General features: G+C 44.5%; 1 protein-coding gene across 2 annotated transcripts; it reads right to left on the bottom strand.

The window, feature by feature from the left end:
- Positions 1-5,872: 5,872 nt before the first annotated feature.
- On the bottom strand, positions 5,873-21,935 carry ND-B22 (NADH dehydrogenase (ubiquinone) B22 subunit). 2 transcript variants are annotated; one of them, XM_055061909.2, is made up of 4 exons: positions 21,803-21,935; positions 7,054-7,196; positions 6,429-6,484; positions 5,873-6,060 (listed from the first exon to the last, which is right to left on the bottom strand). In XM_055061909.2, the coding sequence occupies exons 2-4, from the start codon at positions 7,181-7,183 to the stop codon at positions 5,923-5,925; spliced, it is 324 nt and encodes a 107-aa protein (XP_054917884.1). In that variant the 5' UTR covers positions 7,184-7,196; positions 21,803-21,935; the 3' UTR covers positions 5,873-5,922. The 2 variants fall into 2 exon arrangements, with proteins under 2 accessions (XP_054917884.1, XP_050049591.1); XM_050193634.3 differs by lacking the exon at positions 21,803-21,935 and adding an exon at positions 7,363-7,531.
- Between the last annotated feature and the right edge of the window lie 1,635 nt (positions 21,936-23,570).

The following is a 23,570-nucleotide window of genomic DNA, read 5'->3' as shown; positions in this document are numbered from 1 at the left end:
TCGCTAGTCGGAGGCCGAGATTATGAACTGGATCAAGTCGCTTAATGTAGGACTGCCTAGCTGCAACATAAACTACACTACCGTAGTCGAGGGTTTCGGTGCAATTACTCACGATACACCACCGGTGACAGCTGTTCCTGCGTAATGTATTGGAACAAATGACAGCGTCATCGAGATTTTTCAATGGCCGTTGCATATGTACAAGAATGTAAATAAGGTTCTTGAATGACAAAGTGTCATTAACATATTTGTCCTCACCTTGTTCATTCCATGGCCTTTACATTTCTCATATCAGCAGCATGCACTGCTTTGCTGGTTTCGAACTGATATAGTTCTAAAGTTCGTGTGATATTTTTTTATTAAATAGAGAAAAAATGTGGAAGCATTGATATCAGTTATATTGGGCACAATTTTTGGCACATACGAGTGCATTCTTTTATGAAAAAAATACATATTTTACTTGTTTTGACAGTGTGTAGCATTCAAGAAATCGTTAGCAGCATCTTTGGCAATGGCAATGCAGTATGTATTTGATACATGAATTCATGTATTTGATCCCTCGACAAATTGTTTAAGAGGGAGTTTTAGCTCGGGCCCACCTCCGACGCGGCTTATTCAAATACACGTAAAATGCAGAAACGCTTTTCTGAGGTAACCCCTGGATCGCTTTTAATGGAATTCATTGCATTTGAGAGAGAAAGCTAAATTCTAGTGTCTGTTGGAAACGGAATTTCGAGTTCGGGCCTGAATTTTGTTTAAAATATTTTTGAAAATTCGCAAGTTCGATAAAACAGAAGCACGACATTTACAAATTTATATCTCTGCATCAAGAACAAATATTGCGGTTCTGTAAACGGAATCTATTATAACAGTTAAAGCGGACAAATTTGGTACGCCAATTGGTATCTTACGAGAGTTCGTTACGTTGTGTACAAGGACCGCATTTCCATAATACTATATATTATTTTAGAACCATGTACAACAGAACGATTTTGTCTGCTGTAGATGTACTATTAGATGCAATTCACAGAATTTTGATATCATTTCTCGTTGTTGAGTTAGAGTTTTAAACTTGATAATTTCGTTTTCTGAAAATTTGCTATTTATGTCAATTATTAATAAAGGATTGCCAACCTAAATGAATAATTCGAAAGCAGCAGTCACTATAATTTAAGTTTTTCTTTTAAATGCAACAAACCTCGTCAAATTTGGTGCAGTGGTTGCCGAGAAAAACGAAATCTCCTTCTACATGTATTTAGATGCGAGCACCCGAGCTAAAGCTTCCTCTTAAAGAGGAGGCCGAGCTGCAACGTGAGCCCCCTTCCCGCAAACGAAATTTCTGGCTACGCCACTGCATCAGCATACTGGGCTGGTAGATTCTGTGCCACTCTTTATGGCTAGTTGATCCCATTGATAATGCAGGCAGAGGGTGTCTGAGCACAATTTTTTTCGTCCTGGTTTTAGTTTCATTTCACAGAAAAAAGTTTTGTTCTGGTTTTTCTCTGTAACGGGAAAAAAATTACCCGTAACAGAGGACGGCAACAATGAGGCAGCACATGACATGGCTTGAGGGCTTACGGACCGAGCAGCGGTCGCAAGAGATGCCCCTGCAGCTTCCAGACGTGATGGCGGGGTAGATGAGTGGGAGGACAGAATGACTAGATATAATGACACCACAAAACACTATAAGTTATAGAGGGGCATATTTCCGTGAGCTCACCCAAAATTGCCAAAAAGCAGTCTGTTACACGGCGGCAGTTACAAACTAGGATGTATCCGAACCCTGTGCTCTCGCACATCATATATCCGGATATATACCAGACAAATGCAATAAATGTGAATCCGGAGCCACCCTGGAGCATATATTATGGAAATGCCGACGGATAAATAACAATAACGAGAACGCAACCTCTAGCAACAGCCTTCACACACGCTGGGAGGCCGTGCTGCTCAGCCCCGCACTCAAGGATCACCTGTGGGCCGTTCAGCAGGCCGAGGATGCCGAAAGGACCCATGAACTCCTGGCCGTCATCTAGGTGGGGCTTTTGGCCCTCCCCATCAACTCGAAGGACACACAATAAAGTTATTTCCTCCTCCTCCTTAACGGTTCATAACAGTTTTGGTTCGCATGCAAAAATTTTTGAAGCAAGGTAATGATAAAAACATAGTATTTATTTTTCTCATAATGCATTATGAATTCTGAGATCATGCTCAGTGACTTGAGTCAAGGCACTGACCATGAACTTGGAAGCAGCACGTCATTGAATGTACTCGTTGAAATGCGAGGCCGCTGCTCTGATACAATAAACTTAAACGAACATAAACGAATGATAAAACTCCAGTAACGAAGTGTTGTAACCGTAGAAAACGAAATGATAAATTCTTCAGCGCGCAAGCTCTGGGTTTTGCTACGATGCCTATCTGCTAGTGCACCAAACAGCAGGCTTAGATTAGTGGAGCGCTCGACCAACTATTGCTCGCACTTTTCCTGCCCGAGATATGCGATTATGCGGACCCCTGAGATGCGCTCTAATGTTGACGTTGCTTGACGTAGGTTGTTTCACATTGCCGACTTTCCCCTTGAACCCCAAACAGATAAAAATACTTTGGTTTCACTCAAAAACAAAATAATAAATAATGTTTCGGTTACATTTTCGTTCCAGTCAAAAATATATTTTTTTTAAATTCAGTTTTTGTTTCGTTCCAACACACTGGGCAGAGTGCTGCTCTGACCACTGACAAGGGATGACATTGAGATACAATCGTTCCATTATTCCAGCCCTGCTTCCTACTCGCTATAAAATGCGCAGGTTACTCTGGCATTAGCACATGGTGGCTGTTCACTTCATTGCAAACAAGTTCGTTGTTCAAGACAGCATCAGGATTGGAGTGAATCTGCACCTGCCGGAAGCACCGAACATTTAAAGAAAGTGCCAAAACTGCAGCATGAAGGCGTCAAACTCTGCACACATGGAAGGCCTGTGCTGTGCCCTTGTGTATTAACTCCTGCTCTGCAAAATACCATGTAAAATGAACAAATTGCATTTATTATGTAGCACATGGAGCAAGTTTTTTAAAAATATTCAAGGCTATTCCTACTTTATCTTGTGCCAGAAATTTGAATAAATTTTCACCATGTGTTGTCATACTGGGCAGTAGAAAATGTACTTCCAACAAAAGCGTACCATATAGCGTGCCTTTGAACATGCTCCAATTTAAGAAATGACTTTTTGAAAGCCTTTTTATTACAACAGAGGTACATTTCCATAGCTCCTATGAAAAATTTGCCTGTGAAAGCGTTAAAGTAGTACTGGCAGGACATTTTCAACGTTTCTCTTTAATTTTGAATAATGGTCCATACCCTAACTTTGGAAAAAATAGCTCCGAGTGCCAAGAAACTGAATTTACTACAATACTTTGTTTTCCCGAACTACTTCATTTAGGTACCTAGAAGGTGAAGGCGGCACGACTTTGCGATACACGAGCTTGCTCGGTTCCCGTGATCAGTATAGCTGGCACATGTGAGTGCTGTAGTTCTCTTTCCATGAGCAATACCATCACAGACAGCCTTATTGCTACAAAGCATTGGCAAATTTTGCTTTGCGTCATGACATTCTAATAATGTTGATGATGCCACGTCTAGCATTGCAAGGTCACTTTAGAGCTAATCAGATTGAAATATTTGTTTCAAGACCACTTTTCACAGTGCCATTCTTTAATGTGTGAAAAGCATGTGGCAGAGTTTCCACAACTTTGAAAATTGGCCCAGTACTTCTTAAATGAAAACCAAACTTTGCATATGTACTTCCATGAGAAAGCATCTTAGCCGAATGAATATATCTTTTTAAAATTAATTCTTTGTTCTGTGTTAAATTCTCACCAATGCCATCAAATGACTGAAAGCCAACGTTGAGCCTTTGTGTCCCGCATAGTTTGTCAAAACAAAAGAGTCTGTGATTCGTTATCATGTGCCACAGGAAATACAGGTGTACTTTTTAACTCAACTGCTAGCTATAACCTTATTTGGATAGTGTGCACATGTATGTGAGCCTCTTCCTCACATTCATGCCATACGTTGTTAGACAACCTCCCCCTCTTTTTATGAAATGCCAAGACCTGATTTACATACTAGGGTTATATTACCATACAAGAAATGGTGCTCTTCCGATGCGATCAAATGAACCACAGAATATAGAACAAAAGAGACAAAATATGTGATGACACATCAAAAACAAAAGAAACGTATACAGGCAGCCACAACCAAGGTTTATAGAACCTCGATTCTATAAACATTGTTCACCAGTGTTATCATACGACTGAAAACCAGATCGAGAGGAAGGTTTATAGAACCTTGCTTCTATAAACGTTGGCCACAACTGCCTACTTTTCACATGGAAAGCCATGCTACACAAGCAGAACAAGAATTGGAATGTGGAAGCTTTCTTGTGGTGGGAAGCTTCTTTTGAGGATTAAAAAAAAAAAAAAAATCTGGGGTCTTACCTGCTAAAACCATGTTCTGATTATGACGCACACCACAGTCGGAAACTCTGGATTAATTTTAACCACCTTTGAATAAATTTTAGCCATTATCGTAAGTGCACCAAAATTAAAGTACACAAGCATTGCATTTCAGCCTCACCGAAATGCAGCCACTGTGGCCAAGATTGAACCCACAACCTTGAGCTCAGCAGTGAATCACCACAGCCAATGGGCTACCACGGTAGGTCTCTTGGAGACTTTTGTAAAACAGCCTCGAAGCCATTTAGCAAGATGTAGATTTCACAGTGGTTCAATGCTACCAGAACAATTGCACTGCTTTAACAAAAAAAGTTACTTGAAGCTTACAATATGTGGAGGGAAAGCTCTTGCTGGTGTAAAGGCGTGTTGTGTTTAATAACTTGCATTAAGCTCAATGAAGGCTCGTGACTCACCAGAAATGGAAGAGCAGGCTAGCTATTCCCCTGTTGCATTATACAAGGTGTCCCACGTAACTTTAGCCAAACATTAAAAATATGCAAATGCCACGTAGCTGGACAGAACAAAGGCAGTGCTGTTTGCCCATTGCTTGGAGGTACCCAAATTAAGGTTTTTTCAGTCTGCCTTATTAGATTATTAGTCTTAATCAACTCAAATATTATGACTAGATGAAAAGTGTTAATGAGAAAATTGCAGAGCAACATGAAAAAGTCTCGTTACAGCTTTCTGTTGCTCAATACATGCTTCATAAAAGTGTTTTTCCGAGCGTGAAAGAAGCCTGCAATGCACGCAGAATTGCCGCACGACTGGCCGTTTGAGGCATGCGTGTATTCGCAGGCTTCTTTCACGCTCGGAAAAACACTTTTATGTGGCACATTTGAGCAACAGAAAGCTGTACAGGGAGTTTTTCATACTGCTCTACAATTTTCTCTTTGATGCTTTTCATCTAATTATAATATTTGAGAATTAAGACTAAATATCTAATTAGGCAGAATGAAAAAAATAATTTGCGCATCTCCAAGCGACGGCAAACCACATTACCTTGGTTCTGTTCAGCTACATGGCATTCGTATATTTTTAAAGTTAGGCTAAAGTTATGGGGGACACCCTGTATAATGTGGCCACACCACCCATGAGGTTAAAGGCAAATCAAATGGTCACAAAGCACAAGGTTAATTGATAGGACTCAATGTTGCACAATAGGGGCTATGACAGACACTAACGGGACTATGGACTGGTATTTACCACTTGTGGGTTCTTGAACTTGCATTTGACTTCCATCAGAATACGGCCACAGTGGCTAGAAATCGAACCCACAACGATGTGCCCAGTGGCATATTACCGTAGCCACTAAGTGACTGTGGCAGGCACAAAGCATCAAGACAAGGTAGCCTAATGACTATACAATTTTTTACTCAGTCTGCACTATATGCCCAGAGTGAGTCCTCAGTGGTGATCAGACTCCGGCATTGGCTTCCCGTACTGCTTCTCCCAGTTTTCAACATACTCCTTCTTCCTCAGCTCTCTCTTTGCAAAGTATTCTGGATACTGGGCCTTCTCAAGAGGATGCCAGTAGTCGAGAACCTTTGGGGAAAAAATGCGTCCCTATTAGAGACTGAAAACTACAAATACTGGAAAAGAGGATAGCATGGATTGTTCAAATGCTTAGGTAGCAAGCATGCATGCATTCATGAACATGTGAACGTACACCAGCACTAGCATAAAAACTGCTGATTACATTCTATGACAGGAAGACTAACAACACAAGTCTTCCTGTGCTCACGTAGCTACAGCAGTTTTTCATAATGTTCTTCCACTATTTAGTCCAACTTTGTACTCTTGCGCTGATTACACTTGTACTCTACATTTTTAGTTTAATCCCAGGCAAAGAAGTATGCAAGCTAGTGTCAGCTGCATCACCAATGAAACAATACAGTTAATAAATACAGTACCCAGTCCGGTGAAACATGCTCTCGTCCGTAAGCAACACCTTCCGGGGCAAGCGGATCTGGAGAAAGAGAGCGGGGGTGGATGGGTTAAAGCGACAGAATCATAATTCAAACTTGCGTAGCCTTTGTTCTCCATCAACAATGAGAGAGCACTGGCTCTTCTATCGCACGACCGCTGCCAAAGAAACAAGCGGGTTCAGTACCAATGAGTACATGTACATCACCGAACCGCTCGGCTTGTTTGTTTGCTATATTACAGAATACGAAATCAGCGCAAAAATGACTCGGTAACAGCCGAATGCGACAGCACGAACGCTGGACTTGCAGCTGTCAGTTTCTGCGAAGGAAAACAGCAGACTAAGATGGGACTCGTGCGCCAGACGCTGACACATTGTAGCAAGGAGTTTAGTTTAATCAGGCATGCTGCTAGCCCAGACGTAAACATTACGGATAAATTCGTCACACCGCACCAAACAAATTTTCTAAATGATATCTACAGAACGGCGCTCTGCTGCATACCACGGTGCTCCACTGCATTCCGATGTACGGTGCATAAAGCTTTGCCGGAATCCCTATGGGTGAAAGTGACGTTAAATAATATATGATGCTGCGCCAAATGACCACTTACAGTGCAAAGGAACCGGGTGTTGTTTCTGAAACAGCTCCTCTTCTCCTTGTTCAAGAAGCTCCTTGGCTACTCTCATGTCTTTGATGTGACGGTACATCTCGAACCGCTGGCGCATTTTCACTGCCTCCATCCTGAAGTCGTCTCTGAAAATTTTGAGAAAAGACTGGTAACCTTTGGTGTCAGGCATGTCAAGCCATCCGAAATTATGCTAAACAGTGAAGTTCTATCGGAACTCGGGGGTATCCCCGTCCATCGGTTTCGCCCACAAGAAAATTGCCAGTAGGAGTGCGGAGACGTAAACTTACTTACCGCTCAGTGAACCATGCTTCTAACCCTCTAATAGCTCTCTTATAAAGGCTGCACACTTGAAACTTATGTGAAACGGTTTTCGTGACCAAGTACGACATAGCGGTCACGCCAAGGGCTCACCAACGCGAACAGTCGTGTGTGCTTTCAGTTCAGCTGTCTTTTGGATTGATTTGGATTTGAAAAACTAACTTAGTCGCAAGTTGCAGCCGAAGAATATGACACAACAATCCAACGGAGAAGCCCACGCGTAAATTACGCGCTCTATTTGAAACAGTTAAAACATTGAAGCTTCATTTCCTAGGCGTGCTTGATCTTTTTTGTCTGCGTGGGCGCTCGTGCGCTCGTGCGTGCTTGCGCATTTTCTTACACATCCGAAGTAGCTAAACATCATGAGCCATTCCATTCTGTGAAGGTGGATGACCAGCGAAGCTGTGTAGCACACGACAAAGGAGGTGACACAGAATTTGTAAGAAAGGTACAAACGCATTTATTGTCTTGATCGGTGGTCATCGCGACGAAAGGTACGCACACACATTTATTTTTATACATCCGTGTTCATTCTTGTTATGCATTCGCTAATATACATTCGTGTTTTCATTTCGCGATATACTGAGACAAAGAATTTGAGATTGAAATCGCCGCACCGACTGGCGGTGAGACAGTGCCGTCAGCGCCTTCCCAGAGGGAGGAACGCTGGAATAATGAGCGGCAACGGAGCCAACTGTGGGAAAAAAAAACGACGACGACGAAAGCGCGAGCAGTGGCACGAGCCATCGCTGCTGATGATAGTTTTTTCTCAGGCAGGCTTGTTGACGGACACGAAAAATGCACGTAACCCTAGCCACAAACAGCTTCGGTGTAAAAATTCCACCATGCGACTGGCGTCCGCCGCAAGCTCTGACAGACCAAAAGCAGAGGTTTCAGAGGGAGCGGTTCTTTATACGACCCTATACGTGCGCCTTTCTTTTTCTTTTTTTCTTTCGAGCTTCTTTCTGCGGGAAGGAATTTACGTTTACTGTGTGACTTGATCCTATGAGATAATCTTATATGAGAAAATAAATATAATACCGGCATCTTGATGTTCGATGGATGACCCTGAAAGTGCTTTTAGCAAAATTTTCCAGTATTATTTCCGACGCACTTGCTACGCCAACAACTATAGGAACTTGTAAAGAACCGTTTTCGGCTCCTAGAAATCCGTGGAGGGCATCAATTATATTTAACTACTTAAAAAGGCAGGACAATTTTTATAAGAAAACTAAGCAACAACCATTTAATGTTAGTTTGGGTGAACGTTACAAAGCATATTCCAATATTCTAAGTAGATTTCTTAAGAATGCAAAAATGAGCTACCATGATTGCGAAATTTTTAAAAGCTGGAACTAATCTTAAAAAGCAGTTGAAGGATTTAAAAGTCTTTTTAGGTAAATATTCAAACCTTGACATAAAGGACATTCACTATGAAGGTCATAAATACGATAATCCTTCTGATACTGCAAATACATTCAATGATTCGTTGGGTATTAGCAATCCAGATCTTAATGTTTCTTGTAGTCATGTATATAAAACAGCACCCGAGAATTTTTATCGTTGCCCTGTTTTATCTGAAAACGTGTATAACATAACGCACGACCTCAAAAGTGCAAGTCCTGGATTCGATCACTTTAATTATTTACATATGAAACTGATAGCAGACGTTATTTGTGAACCTCCCACGCATATTATTCATCTTATTTTCGAAACAGGCATGTTTCCCTCAAGTTTAAAAAAAGTCGAAAGTCATACCAGTTTTCGAAAAAGGTGATAAGTTACTCGCCTCAAGCTATTGTCCCATCGTCATTTTATAATTTTCTTGTAATGTTATAGAGAAATCAGTAGTAATTCGGTTAACGAGTTACGACTCAAAGTTCAACACTTTATCGCCTTATCAGTTCGGGATCAGGTCAGGCTTTTCTACTGAACTAGCTCTATTTTCCCTAACAGATAAAATAAAGGCGGCCATTGACAGCAGTAACCTGGTTGGAGCATTAATCATCATCATCAGCAGCAGCAGCAGCCTATTTTGCGTTCACTGCAGGACGAAAGCCTCTCCCTGCGATCTCCAATTAACATTATCCTGCGCCAACGGATTCCAGCTAGCGCCTTCGAATTCCTTAATTTCATCACTCCACCTAGTCTTCTGCCCTCCTCGACTGCACTTCCCTTCTCTTGGCACCCATTGCCGATATTTTAATTGACATTAAGCATTACTTATAGATCTGTCCAAAGCTTTCGACTAAATTATTCATGTTATTTTATATGCAAATCTGAATGCTATTGGTATCACTGGTCCCGCTTTACAACTAATACACAGTTATCTTCTTGGTTAAAAGGTAAACAAAAACCCGGGGCACTTCGCCGACCAAATAAAGATTTAAAAGAAAAGAAGACGTTTCGGCTCCCACACGGGAGCCTTGTTCACAGGTAAAATAAACAAAGGTTTTTTTTTTTAAATATGGGGTTTTACGTGCCAAAACCACTTTCTGATTATGAGGCACGCCGTAGTGGAGGGCTCCGGAAATTTCGACCACCTGGGGTTCTTTAACGTGCACCTAAATCTAAGTACACGGGTGTTTTCGCATTTCGCCCCCATCGAAATGCGGCCGCCGTAGCCGGGATTCGATCCCGCGACCTCGTGCTCAGCAGCCCAACACCATAGCCACTGAGCAACCACGGCGGGTAAAATAAACAAAGGTACTCGAGCAGCTCGCTTAAATAGACTTGGACACGTGACGCAGGCAACGCGCATACACTCACGGCAGATTGCCATCGCTCCTGTTCAGAGTGTGTGGCGTAGTCTGAATCATGAGCGGCTCAAGATAAAGGCGTCGAGATAGCCCTTTTTCCCTGGCAAGGACACGTGCCTGGCTTCGACCTGTCTCACATGCTGACCGGCATGGTCCATCACCACGTGGGGCAGTAACGTCCCCAATAATCGGTCTTTCCTGCCGAGCAAGGCATGCACCGCGAAGTTCCAGACAAGGTGGTGATAGATTGCGAATACATCAAGGTTCCGAATACACCAAGATTCCGAACACACCTCATGGATAGGCGAATTATAGCCTGCACGGCAGCTGCGCCATAAAAATCCCAAATAAGAATTATCATCACACCTCATGGATGAGCGAGGCTGTCGCTCACACATGACTGCAGATCACAATGAGTGTATAGTGCACCCTCTGATCGCACACCGGAGGATCCAGGTCAGCTGCTTCAGAATGAACGCCCTGTGAGCGGTCTTTGGCATGCAGCAGCATACTACCACAACTGCCTCAAAAATGCGGGCACATTGTTGGAGTTGAGGACGATACCACCGCTGGCATCCAGTTGTTGGATCTTGCCGTTGGGTGCGGGAGTTGGCCGAGGTTGAGGAGGACTTTGAGATGAAAACAGGAGGTTTATTTACATTATTTACAGTGAGAGTACAAAGAAATTAACAGTCAAAGTCATTACGGGTCGGCAGCAACTCGGACGCTGCGGCCCGTGGCAAGAAGCTCGAAAGAGATGAATGAAGGAATGCTCTGTTGCTGCTCCCGGTCTATGGCTTTTAACCCTTTCGGTGTCTCGAAGTCACGTCACGTTCGGTCAATCGGCGACCCCGATCAGGTGGCGTCATTTTCGGCCAATGGTAGGCGCCCGTGCGATTGTGTCACACCCGGCGCACAGGGTCGCTCCTTGGGCCCCAATTGTCCGAAGGCTTACTTCTCTCTGCGGTATTGCCTTCCCGGTCTGCAACTGCCTTCACAAAGGCGGATGGGGGGATTGCTGCCAGGGCTTCACGTGCATTACAGCCGTCTTGCCTCGGAACCCACGTTACCTGGAACAGGGCCAGGCTCTCGCTACACTTTCGGGAAGAGTCAAGCAGTGAATAGCTCCACCTGCGCCGCACGAGGTGGGGGACGCCGACTCGTTTGCACGTGCCGCGCCTCGGGAACGGGGTAGATCTGCTTCAGCGTTCCTTACTTAGGTGTGGCGCGATTCGGTGTGGTCTGGTGAACTCGAAGGAGGCTCAGGAAAAGGTCCCGTATCTAACAACATATAACCGAGGGAAATAAATTCAGAGTGTGTGGGTTTTCTAGACATGCAGGGAAGCATAATTGAAGTAGTAACCTAGGGCGATGAAAACCGCACAGACAAGAAAGGTGGACAAAGACAAGCGCTTGTCTTTGTCCACCTTTCTTGTCTCTGTGGTTTTTATCGCGCAAAATTACTACAATTATGGAAAACCAACTAGCCCAACAATCAACTCTTCTAGGGGATCATAAGACTTGCCAAGCGGGAGGAGCTCTCTCTCTCTCTCTCTCTCTCTATATATATATATATATATATATATATGATATGTAATGTCATTCTGACGAAGGCGTGCTACGGCCGAAACGTGAAAACATTAAAAATGCAATTTTCGTAAGTGTGCTCCTTCGTTTCTTCAACTACCTATGACCTACAAAACTGGTGGAATCTACGGAGCGCATGGATTTAAATTCCGAAACTTTATGGGTATAAATTTCTCAAACTTTTGATGCGAAAGGTACATTGACATTTCCAAAGTTGTGCTTTAGCTTTTCAATTCCGGAACTTTGTGGGTTTAATGTTGTTAAAACATTTGACGCCAAAGGTGCATTGACTTTTCTAAAGTTGGACATCGGAACATACGAAGCAAGCCAAATCAACACCATCAGACAAGTTGACAAAGCACGCAGCGACGTCTGATGAGACGAAGTGTTGTGGTGGTTCCTTTGTGCCGTCGTGTCACCGAAAAAAATATCAACATTTTTTTTCACCTGCACCAAAGCATCCATGTCAAGACACTAAAGCAAAAAAAGGTAACTACGTTCTGATTTATTTTCCTACTTTTACTTTTATTGTAGAGGACACGTTGAGCCTATTCAAGTTTTTTGTTCTCGCTACGCGGGGGCTGCCGGAGCCAGCCAGAGAGCATGCGTTTTTCTCCTGTTGGCCCCGACCACCACGTGGCGCATTTCGGTGGGCGTTCGTTTTTCTCTGGCCGAGGGGATTTTCGCCTGGAAGAATTTTGGACGTTTTCTGGCCAGTAGACGAGAAAAAGAAACAATGGTCGCTGGCCGCCATCACTGTGGGGACTCGATGGATTGCAACGCGTTCGCTCGAGCGCAACCTCTCTGGAAAGTCTTGTCTAGCCGGTGTAGGATACCGAGCAGTATGCGTATGGTTCTCTGTGGACCAAGCGTCTCACGTTTTCTTCGATGTTCCTTCGGTAGACACATTAGGCGCCGAAAGTAGGCACTTGATTGTGGCCAACATGCTTTCCTTTACGTTTCCTTTTATTTCGATGCCCCCGCCACACAAAAGAAAAAAAAATACATTGTTGCGGCGCAGCGAATTGTCGCATCGCGTAAGTTCGATTTTGTTACTTCTTTTGCGGAAAGTAATGGGCCACGGGACGCTTCAGCTGCCGGATACTGTAATTATATTATTGCGGTAAATATTATATGGACCAGGCGCATTCCTGCCATCGCCGTCGCCCTCATGTTCCATATAGGCGATAAATAGTGACCGCGCGCCGCATGCTGTATGTGCGAGTGAAACCGTTGGGGGTGGGAGGTGGCTTGGGTGAGTCGACGATGGTGGCTCAGTCTTGTGTGCGCAAGGGAGAAAAGCGGGGAGGAAGCGTGCCGCCATCCGTGGAGCGTGCCGTGGAGGGAGGGGGGGGGGGGCTTAGGATTCTGTGACCTGTGAATCTGTGATTGAGCAACTTGCCTTGTTTGACGCGTTATATACAATGACGTTTTCTTAGATACGTAAATTTATCGCAGACTTATACCTATATTTAAATATCTTATTGTGAGCATTTGTGTGCAGAGAACGTGCAGAGAACTTTGTTTTGAGTGACACTTTTGAGCCCTTTATCAAGCTGTATCTTCGCATTTGCATATTCCATTGTATCTTCGCATTTCTAATGTACGAGGGCTAGTGAAATGAAAGTGAGCCAACTAATCCCGCGCCAACCAGCCAAACCAGCCAACCAATAATCTGCGAGGCATGCACGGAGCACACAGGCATCTCTCATTTGCAAACGTGACACGCCGGTGTTAGGATCATCATCATCACCATCATCATTATCATCATCATAATCATCATGACCATCATCATCATCATCATCAACCTATATTATGTCCACTGCAGGGCGAAGGCCTCTGCTCTGCGCCTACCGGTTCCAACAAGCACCCGCGAATTTCCTAATTTCATCGCACCACTTAGTCTTCTGCCTTATTATACTGCGCTTCGCTTATCTTGGTACCCATTCTGTAGCCCTAATGGCCCAACGGTTATCTAACCTGCGTATTACATGACCTGCCCAGCGCCATTTCTTTCTCTTAATGTGAATTCGAATATCTGCTATACCTGTTTGCTCTCTGATCCAAACCGCTCTATTTCTGTCTCTCAATGTTATGCCCAGCATTCTTCATTCCATCGCTCTTTGCGCGGTCCTTAACTTGGTCTCAAGCTTCTTTGTCAGTCTCCAAGTCTCTGCCCCATATGTCAGCACTGGTAAAATGCAATGATTATACACCTTCCTTTTCAATGATAATGGTAAGCTTCCAGTCAGGAGCTAACAATGTCTGCCGTATGCGATCCAACCCATTTTTATTCTTCTGTGAATTTCCTTCTCATGATCAGGGTTCCCTGTGATTAATTGACCTGTAGGTAAACGTACTCCTTCACAGACTCTAGAGGTTGACTGGCGATCCTGAACTCTTGTTCCTTTGCCCGGTTATTCATCATTAGCTTTGTCCCTTCTGCATATTAATCTTAAAACCCACTCTTACACTCTCTCTGTTAAGGTCCTCAATGATTTGTTGTAACTCGTCTGCAGTGTTGCGGAATAGAACAATGTCATCGGCAAACCGAAGGTTGCTGAGGTATTCGCTGAGGTATTGAATATTTCTTCCAAGCATGCAGTGAGTAGCATTGGACAGATTGTGTCTCCCTGTCTGACCCCTTTCTTTATAGGTTCCTACTTTTCTGGTGTAGAATTACGGTAGCTGTGGAATCTCTGTAGATATTTTCCAGGATATTTACGTAAGCGGTCTGTACTCGTTTATTAAGTAATAGCGAGAGGGATACTCTACAATGGATGTGATCCATTGTAGAGTATTGCCAGTGATCCATTGCCAGTGTAGAGGTTGACTAAAGTCCAGTGTTGAACATATTCTAGCAGTCGATAGACACTTCGTATCAAGCAATCCGTTATAGGAGGAGTTTCTGTATCCTGTTCATTACTGTTTCTAATGGAGGTATCCTGAGTCCTCTGGGTACTGCAAACGTTAGTATAGAATTCTTCCGCTGCATTTACTATACCTTCGAGATTGCTGATGATATTACCCTACTTATCTTTCAGTGCATGCGCCTTGGTTTGTCCTATATATGCCAAATTTCCTTCTCACTGATTTCAGGCTGCGTCCATTTTTGCGACTTCTTCAGCCTTTCTCACGTTGTAATTTCGAATATCACTTAGTTTCGCCTTGTTGATCAGTTCTGACAGTTCCGCGAATTCTATCTTATCTCTTTCATTCTTTGTCGTTTCTTTATTAGGTCCTTTGTTACTTGGGAGAGCTTGTGTACTGGTTGCCTTGGTGCCTTGCCTCCCACTTCAATTGCTGCCTCTGAAGACAGCCTGGTAACGGTTTCATTAATTACCTCTATGTCATCTTCATCTCTCTGTTCTAAGACTGCATATTTGCTTGCAAGCACCAGTCTGAATTTGTCGGCTTTTACCCTTAATGCTTCTCTAGGTTGACCTGTTTCTTCTTGGCAAATTTTACTCTTTCTGTTTTCAAATTGAGGTGAATCCTAGCTCTCACTAACCTATGATCACTGCACTTTACCCTACCTATCACTTCTACATCCTACACTATGCTGGGATGGGCAGAAAGTATGAAACCAATTTCATTTCTTGTTTCACCGTTAGGGCTTTTCCAGGTCCACTTTCTGTTGCTACACTTCTTGATAAAAGTGTCCATTATTCTTAGCTTATTCCTTTCTGCGAATTCTACCAGCATCTCTCCTCTAGCGTTCCTAGAATAGACGCCGTAGTTGCCAATTGCTTGTTCGCCAGCATGATTTTTTCCACTTTCGCATTGAAGTCGCCCATTACTACAGTATACTGAGCTTGCACTTTTCTCATCGCTAATTTAACATCTTTATAAAACTGATCTACTTCCTCATCATCGTGACTGGATGTAGGAGCGTAGGCTTGTACTACCTTTAATCTATGCCTCTCATTAAATTTGATTACGACTACTGCTACCCTCTCATTAATGGTGTAGAATTCGTCAATGTTGCCCGCTATGTCCTTATGCATTAGGAATCCCAACCCCGTATTGCTTCTTATCTGGGAGACCTCCATAGCAGAGGACATGGCCGTTATTCAGCAATGTATATGCCTCACCAGTTCTTCTAATCTAACTAAGGCCGATGATATCCCAAACAATGTCTGATAGTTCCTCGAAGAGTCCTGCTAAGCTAGCCTCACTCGACAGAGTTCGGCTGTTAAAAGGTTTACAGGGTCAGTTTCCATTGGCGGTCTGTCCGGACCCAGATATTCTTAGCACCCTCTGCAGCGGAGGATAAATGTTGTTTAATGCTCTCATACACTGGGTTGAACATGGTTGCGTGATATAATGGACGCTTCAAACGTTGAACAGCGTGGTGTCGTCAGGTTTTTGACAGCTGAAGGTGTTTCCCAAAAAAGAAATAGTCGCCGTGTGTCTGCAGTGTACGTTGAAAATTGCATTTCATTGGCCACTGTGAAGCGTTGGAGGAAACGGTTCAAAGAAGGACGTGAAAGTTGCAAAGACGATCCAAGTCCGGGCCAAAGCCACCGTGCAATCGCCCCCAACGCAATTGCAATGGCTGATGAGCTGATCAGACAAGAGCGGAAGATAAGCATCGATGAACTGACCGAACGTGTGAACGCCAGTCACGGTTCGGTTCACATCATAATTCATGAACACCTCGGTTATCGGCTCTTGTATGCGCAATGAATGCCCAACATTTTGAACCACCCCTAGAAGAGGGAGAGATTCGGCGCTGCCTTGATTTATCTGATCCGGTATCACAATGAGGGTGACGACTTGTCTGCAGTTGTGACCGGGAACGAATCGTGATGCCACTACTACGAGCCTGAAACACGACGGCAAACCTTAGAGTGGAAAAATTTGAATTCACCACCCCCAAAGAAAGCAAAGGCCGTCATTACCGCCGGAAAGGTGTTGTTGACTTTTTTTTTTTCGATCGTCAGGGGCCATTACTGATCGAATTTGCTAAACCTGGAGAGACTATCAATCGTAACAGATATTGTGAAACGCCGGATTGGCTACGTGTCGCAATCAAGGACAAACGACGTGGAAAATTGACGAATGGGGTCATCTTGCTCCGCGTTAGTGCCCGCGCCCACGTCACTTATGTGGTTAATACAAAACTGGCAAAGTTCAAGTGGGAAACGCTGCAACATCCGCCGCACAGCCCAGACCTGTCGCCTTGCGACTTCCTCATTTTGGGGCAACCGAAAAAGCAGCTCAAGGGAACCAGATTCGTGTCGGACGATTACGTGAAAGAGTCAGTTTTTTTTTTGAAGCAGCAACCCAAGTAATATTATGAGACGGGAATCACGCGACTCGTTAGTCAGTGGGACAAATGTCTAAATGCTCATGGAGACTACTTTTAAATAAAGCAACCCGTTTGTCATATATTCGCATTGGCTTACTTTCATTTGCCTCGCCCTCGTATATTTTGTAGAACGCCTGCTTTTTATATGTGCTCTCTGTTGCGACTATAATTTCAGTGCAATTACTCACAATACACGACCAGTGACAGCTGCTCCTGCGCAATACATTGAAACAAATGACAGCGTCATTGAGATTTTTCCCTAACCGTTGCATATGTGCAAAAATGTAAACAAGGTTCCTGAGTGACAAAGTTTCACTAACATATTTGTCCAACTTGTTCATTTCATGGGCATTACATTTTTCATATCAGCGGCATGCACTGCTTCGCTGGTTTCGAACTGATATAGTTCTAAAGTTTGTGTGATATTTTCTTTACTTATTAAATAGACAAAAAAAAACATGGAAGCATTGATATCAGTTATTTCGGTCATAATTTTTGGGACATACAAGTATATTCTTTCATGAAAAAATACATATTTTAGTTGTCTTGACAGTGCGTAGCGTTCAAGATTTCGTTTGCAACATCTGTGGCAATGACAATGCAATTATTATTCATGTATTTGACCCCTCGATAAATTCTATTTATAACGTGAGACGTATCGTAAAGGAAACAACTCGATCGGTGGTTTCTGAAGGTGCTCTGCAATTCTGCGTATCATACTTGGGGTAGTAGTTCTGCGGAAACCCATAAGGTGGAGAGAAGTAATGTAGATGTCTGATTTTCCCTTTATTCATACTTGGGGTCCTCAAGCAATAATTAAGAAGTTGGGTAATTAAACTTAATTAATTAGTGAGTTATGGGGAAACAAAAAAATGTCTGTGTTACCATAAAATATTGCGAATAGTATGCGTTCGGTTCAGTTCGCTTCCAACGTGCCTTTCATTTTTAAATTCGTTGCTCAAGTTATGTGGGGCACCCTGTATATATGCGAATTGTTCATTGAAGTGACGGCCTTATATGAGCGCTTACAAGACCTCATAGCAGGAGACAGTTCAATTTCACAGCCTGAGTCCTCTCCCACTACCAAGAATCTGGCGTCTCTCGGTGGTGTAATTTTCCTTCGTGTAATTGTCGTATACTTCGCTATCACAAATAATGCTTCGCCTTTCCGGCGAAACTGCAGCATCTCTCTGTCTTTTCTTTCCCCCCCCCCTTTTTTTTTTTACTTTTCTGTAAGTCCGAGTATAAGCGCTCCTGCGCATGGCTGCTGTTGGTTCTGATTTCGAGTGAATCCGCCTTGCCCTCATTTCGGTTACTGAGTGAATTATTCAGGGTGCCCCAACTATTATACACCAAGACTTTTAAAAAAAAATATTGCTTACTAGAGCTCCGAAGTGCCATACTTTATATCGATAGCATCGTTACAAAGCATACGTGTAACTCACTTTGCAGCTGCTATACGGCAAAGAGCACCGCACGTGATATTATATGTCAGTGAGCGTATTCTATTACGTACTCGGTCGATGGGCCCCGTAATCCCGAGATCTAAACGTTTTCCCATTTTTCCAGGCATGGTGAGATCAAGTGAGCGCACATGTGAAACTGTGAACTTGTTTTTACAACCATGATAAGGGTAAGCCCCCGTCATCACAATTAGTCATCACATTTAGACAACGCTCGTTTAAACACCGTGTGATGGCGTGACGCAAACGCTGTCCAAAGATTTTTGCAGACAAAGTTATTAGTGGTTATACATCACCAAAATTGTTCGCCTTGAAATGAATTTGATGATAACAAGTATATATTTATTAAGCATGAAAAGCAAATGATTGAAGCGGCAAGGCGTACTCAATGTTTCCTATGATCCGTTTAAGTTGAGCCGCATGAGCGGAAGACCCAACAGAGTAGCATGATCACTATTTCGCACTTTGAATGCCAAGGCGTCAGCTAACCAAAATGCCAGGACGCATGTCAGCGCCTCAGATTCTCTCATTCTGTTGTTCTCGAGCACTTGAGAGAGAGAGAAAAATATTGGCAGAGGCTTAGCTTGGCTAAGCCTAGTGGATTGCGAAAGCAATCTTCTGTTCAGGTTGTAGAGTTCCATACTGCTCATCGAACGTGTAGATGCAGTCTCGTCGCCATTTAAAGCATCCATAAGGCTTGCTGTCGAACGATCAGGTGTCGCCAAAGTCGCGTCAGCATTGAGAGCATGCATGATACTTGTAGATGCACCCAGATCAAGAGATGTTGAACGCATTCGCCTGGCTGCATAATATGCACGCCGTTTAGCTAAACGTTGTTCCCGCTCTTCATCCGTTTCTTCCGCACGCCGCCGCTTCTTAGCTGCAGCACATCGTTGCAGCTTCACCTTATACACATCATCCGACATACCGTGGAGGATTCGCTGGGACGATCGAGACTAGCCGAGTTGGGGCCCCGCTTTTCCACAGCTGGTATGACGTCACACATAGGTCACGCTAAAGGTAAATGGTGGATTCTCCGGGAGGACGGCCAAGAGCGGAAACCTCGAGCAGTATTGCTTTCGCAATGAAAGAGCAGCTGCGTTACTCGAAGAAAACCTAGTGCATATTGTTTCCAGTACAGCGGAGTAGCCGCCAGTATTACTTTCTTTCCTGAAATTGAATTCGACAATTCGAGAAGTACTGTTCTAATTATCAAAGTGCCAATGAGGCATTTGTAGGCATCCCCAGGCATCCTGAAATGACATCTAACTGCTGTATTTTCAGCGACGTACTAATTGCGTGAGACTTTTTGAAACTGGCAAACAAACCTCACAAATATGATAAATACCACGTGACTGCACTCCCACCCGTATCATAAAGCAGCGCCCTCAAATAAACTGATTGAAAGCAACTGCATTGCCTGTCGCAAACACGGAGAGACAGCGCATCACCTTGATAATGGTACGTAAGGAGCACCAACAGCAGGTTTAGCGGCTTTGCAGCTATTCCTTCCTCTCTACGTCACACTTATTATCCGCCTCTCATGGCCGACTGATCACATTGATAACAAAAGCTTCTTGATAACGCGGCTGAAGCGCCGCTCTGACCACGCACGAAACGCGAAAAGCAATGCATGTAATAGGCATAGCATGTTTCAAAATCCCGGCTTTGCTCGCACCGCATCGACAGAGTGCGCGCGCAGCTATTTTTCGCGCCAGAAACTTGCTTCGGATCAAAGCCAAATATAAAGTGACGGTTTTAGTCTTCATGGGAGTGTATACGTGCTGCAAAAACAGGTTCATGGCATAAAATAAAAGCGAAATTAACCGTCCGGGAGCGACCCACATGTTTTGAAAAGGCAAAACCGATGCGTTCAAGAACGTAAATAACCACTTCTAAATGAGCCAAATTGGCAATTGGGACGCCTGCACAAAAACAAAACAAAAATACAGCAGATTTCAGTGTGCCCTTATCTATGAATTCGTAAGCGCCGTTGAACACCAGCTGCTGCCTAGAGGACGTGTTCGAACATGTCTCCTGCAACTACGCAGTACCGAGTCCTTTTTATCACATCTTCAGTGGCTTTCCTGATGACCGACGCTCGAATTCTACGGCAGACATCCATTATCCTTGTCTTGAGCTAATCTGATGTCTCGATCATGTGAGCACGATCTTTCACATAACCCCAAAGAAAGACCTCGAGTAGAGAGGTCAGGTGACCTAGCCGGCCAATTATACAGGCCCGTGCCTTCCAATATATTGCGCACAAGAGCGGACACTCGGCGAAAATTGGAAACAGGAAACACGTCATGCTATGGGGAACCAGCGCTGGATAGGCGGCGCGTCGAAAAGAGTGTGTTGCACGCCACCCTGGCGACGAAACGCGGCATATCCCAGCCGCTCGACCAGACGACACACACGTGCGCGGCCGTATTATAGTTCGTATGTTTCCGTTTTCGCGCCGCTTCAAGTGGACAGTTTTCGTAAAGAAGCTAGCGCCATCAAGTGAAGAAATGACGAAAGAAGCTTTTTAAGCTTTATATATTTTTCACAGTGTGTCGCGGCGAGCAGGTGTGTTTCTTTAATGGTTGCGCGTGTGCCGTTGCCACCATGCGTGCGGAGCAGCCTGCCTCGCAAATCTAGCAGCTATGGCTCCGGTCGTGCTGCGCTATGGTTTCGGAAGTATTAGCTGGCCTGAAGACTTTCCATATTTCTCTGGCTAGACATAAAACATTCAGATGTTACTTCGCCACAGCAGTCAATGGAGAAGAAAGCTTTATCGCATCAGCTGACTCGCGCAAGCAAGGGTTTGAGTGCTCCGCTGCTGGATCCGTAACAACGCTGGCTACATTTAGCACTAATTACATAAATTTACCGGATGCATCTCAGCGCCGAGTCCTCATCCGCATTTTAAAAAAACACATAGGCGGCTTAGTCGCGCGTGCGCCGGCAGTATGCGCACACAACTCGTATTACAAGGCAGCTTCCCTCCCACATAATTCTTGGCAATGAATGGATACTATTTACTTTTCGTATCGTTCGCTTCGTGCGGTGGCATTGGAAGGGGCTTGGCGGTGGTATTGCGAAGGAAAAATGGTTAGTACATATGCCGGATGGTGCATGCTATTGCTCATTTTGTTTCCGACGAAATGCCGACTGCACATTCTGCTGTTTGGTACTGGCTGCCACGGCTGACCGTCTTCACTATCGAATAAACCAAGCACACACGCGAAATTCGATTTAGAAACCAGCCCGACACCGCTTGACAGGGCGACAAGACAGGAACTTACTCCGCTCGCCTGACTGCTTGGATCCAACGCCGCTTCCGTTCTTGTTCGTAGGGTTTAGATGGAAAGACGCCTCATCCCGACGTAGTTGCGACACTTGTATACGCAACAGTATCGTCGGCGTCCTTTTGTTTTCCTTCGACTTTCAGCGCACGCAACGCCACTACCAGTAGCAATTTTCGTCCGCGGGAGCGGCTGAGTTGTGAACGTTCTAACTGCCAGGGCGGCGCTGTAGGTGTCGTGAAAATCGTGAAAACTCCAGCGCTGGTTCCCCATGGTATTAACGCCGACGAATTGGGGCCGCGAGCATCGAAAAAAAAGAAAGAATGTGAAATGAGATTAACAGAAACTGTTCTTTTTTTTTTTCTTTCCCAGAAAAAGTGAAAATATCTGCATATAAATTAAACTTTGCGGCTTACTTCCGTTGCCTCGCGACAACCGGTGAATGACGAGCCAGATGTTTGCGTCATTCGTCAGACACACCATCGAAGCGAGAAAGACCGGCCGCGCGTCTGAGCGTTGAACTGTTCGGGCACCCGTTTGCCTGTTTTTCTATTTTGGGATTTAGCCTGGTTTGGTGGCCTCCCGGCGAATTATTGCGTTCCTTCGGAACTTCGACATGGCACCACTGCACTAGTGGACTACGGCAAGATGAGAAACTTTGTTCGACAGTCTGCGACGCACTTCAAGCAATTAGGCTTACTGCCCCGCACCTAGGCTAGACTTGTGACGCAGTTAACGAAAAACAGCGTGGCCGTCGTGGAGCAGTTAATTTGAATTAATGAATCATACTAGGAGATGTTTGCGACGCTTTCTATGAGCCCCAATATTATTTTAACTAATTTCGCTAGTTTTTGGGCAAGCTAGTCGCACAGGGTGCTGTGACGCAGTTTCGCGTGTACTTTACTGCGACAAGTTTTGGCGCTTTCTCTGACTGCCAACATTATTGAAACTAATTTCATTACTTTTTGGGGTACCTTTCGAGCGCAGTGGGCGCGCCTGGCGCTGTGACGCAGTTAGCGAAAATCAGCTCGGCCGTGGTGCGCGGTTTCGCGCTTTAAAGGGAAGCTGAAGCGGTTTTCAATTTCCATGAATTGCTGGGGTTGGGAAGAACAGACCTATTCATTTACGGTGCTGAAATTTTTTTCTTTGTTTTGTTAATATAAGGGGCAGAAATAGCTTTCTAAATCCCCCCCGCGGACACGCCCCCGTCATTTCCCGGAGCGCCGGGTAAGGTGGTTGCCAGAGGAGAGAACCGGCGAGAGTGACGTCACTCGCGGGGACCGTACTGCCGGACCGGCGTGCTGGCATGTGCTGGCATGTTTCTTCCCGTCCTGCGCTTTACTAAACGACGCTACGAGAGATATGCCGCGGCTGACGTTTGTTTTCTTTTGCGATTTCCGTGAACTGTGCTTCCTTTCTGTGCTGCGTGAGTGCCTACAGCCAAGGGCGCCTAACCTGCCCTCGTTCTGTGGACATTCGGCTGTGCGAACACAGGCGGCCGAGACGATGTGGTGTTTCACATGTTCCCGAAGGACAAGAAACTTGCAGCGCAGTGGGTCCGTGGGGTGAGGAGAGATAATTTCGTGCCGACGAAATCAACTGTGCTGTGCTCGGAGCATTTCCGCGACAGTGGTTATCATCGGAGCTTGACAACGATGCGGGCAATCGGTATTCCAATTAAATCGGCGCGACTGAAGCCCGGCGTTGTTCCGTCTATATTCTCCCACAAGACAAACACCTCACCACCTCCAAGAGCGGCCTTCGCCAA

Source organism: Dermacentor andersoni, chromosome 1, assembly GCF_023375885.2.
Source record: "Dermacentor andersoni chromosome 1, qqDerAnde1_hic_scaffold, whole genome shotgun sequence".
In the NCBI taxonomy this organism is placed as follows: domain Eukaryota; kingdom Metazoa; phylum Arthropoda; class Arachnida; order Ixodida; family Ixodidae; genus Dermacentor; species Dermacentor andersoni.
Note: the sequence above shows the minus strand (reverse complement) of the source record. Positions and strands in the feature narration are given on the sequence as shown.

Excerpts from the sequence above, each read along its gene's own strand:
- ND-B22 (XM_050193634.3), bottom strand. The coding sequence starts at position 7,460 with ATGTCGTACTTGGTCACGAAAACCGTTTCACATAAGTTTCAAGTGTGC. Across the intron at positions 7,197-7,362 it reads GAAGCATGGTTCACTGAGCG|AGACGACTTCAGGATGGAGG; the intron begins GTAAGTAAGTTT and ends CAAAATTTTCAG. Across the intron at positions 6,061-6,428 it reads AGCATGTTTCACCGGACTGG|GTTCTCGACTACTGGCATCC; the intron begins GTACTGTATTTA and ends TTTTCCCCAAAG.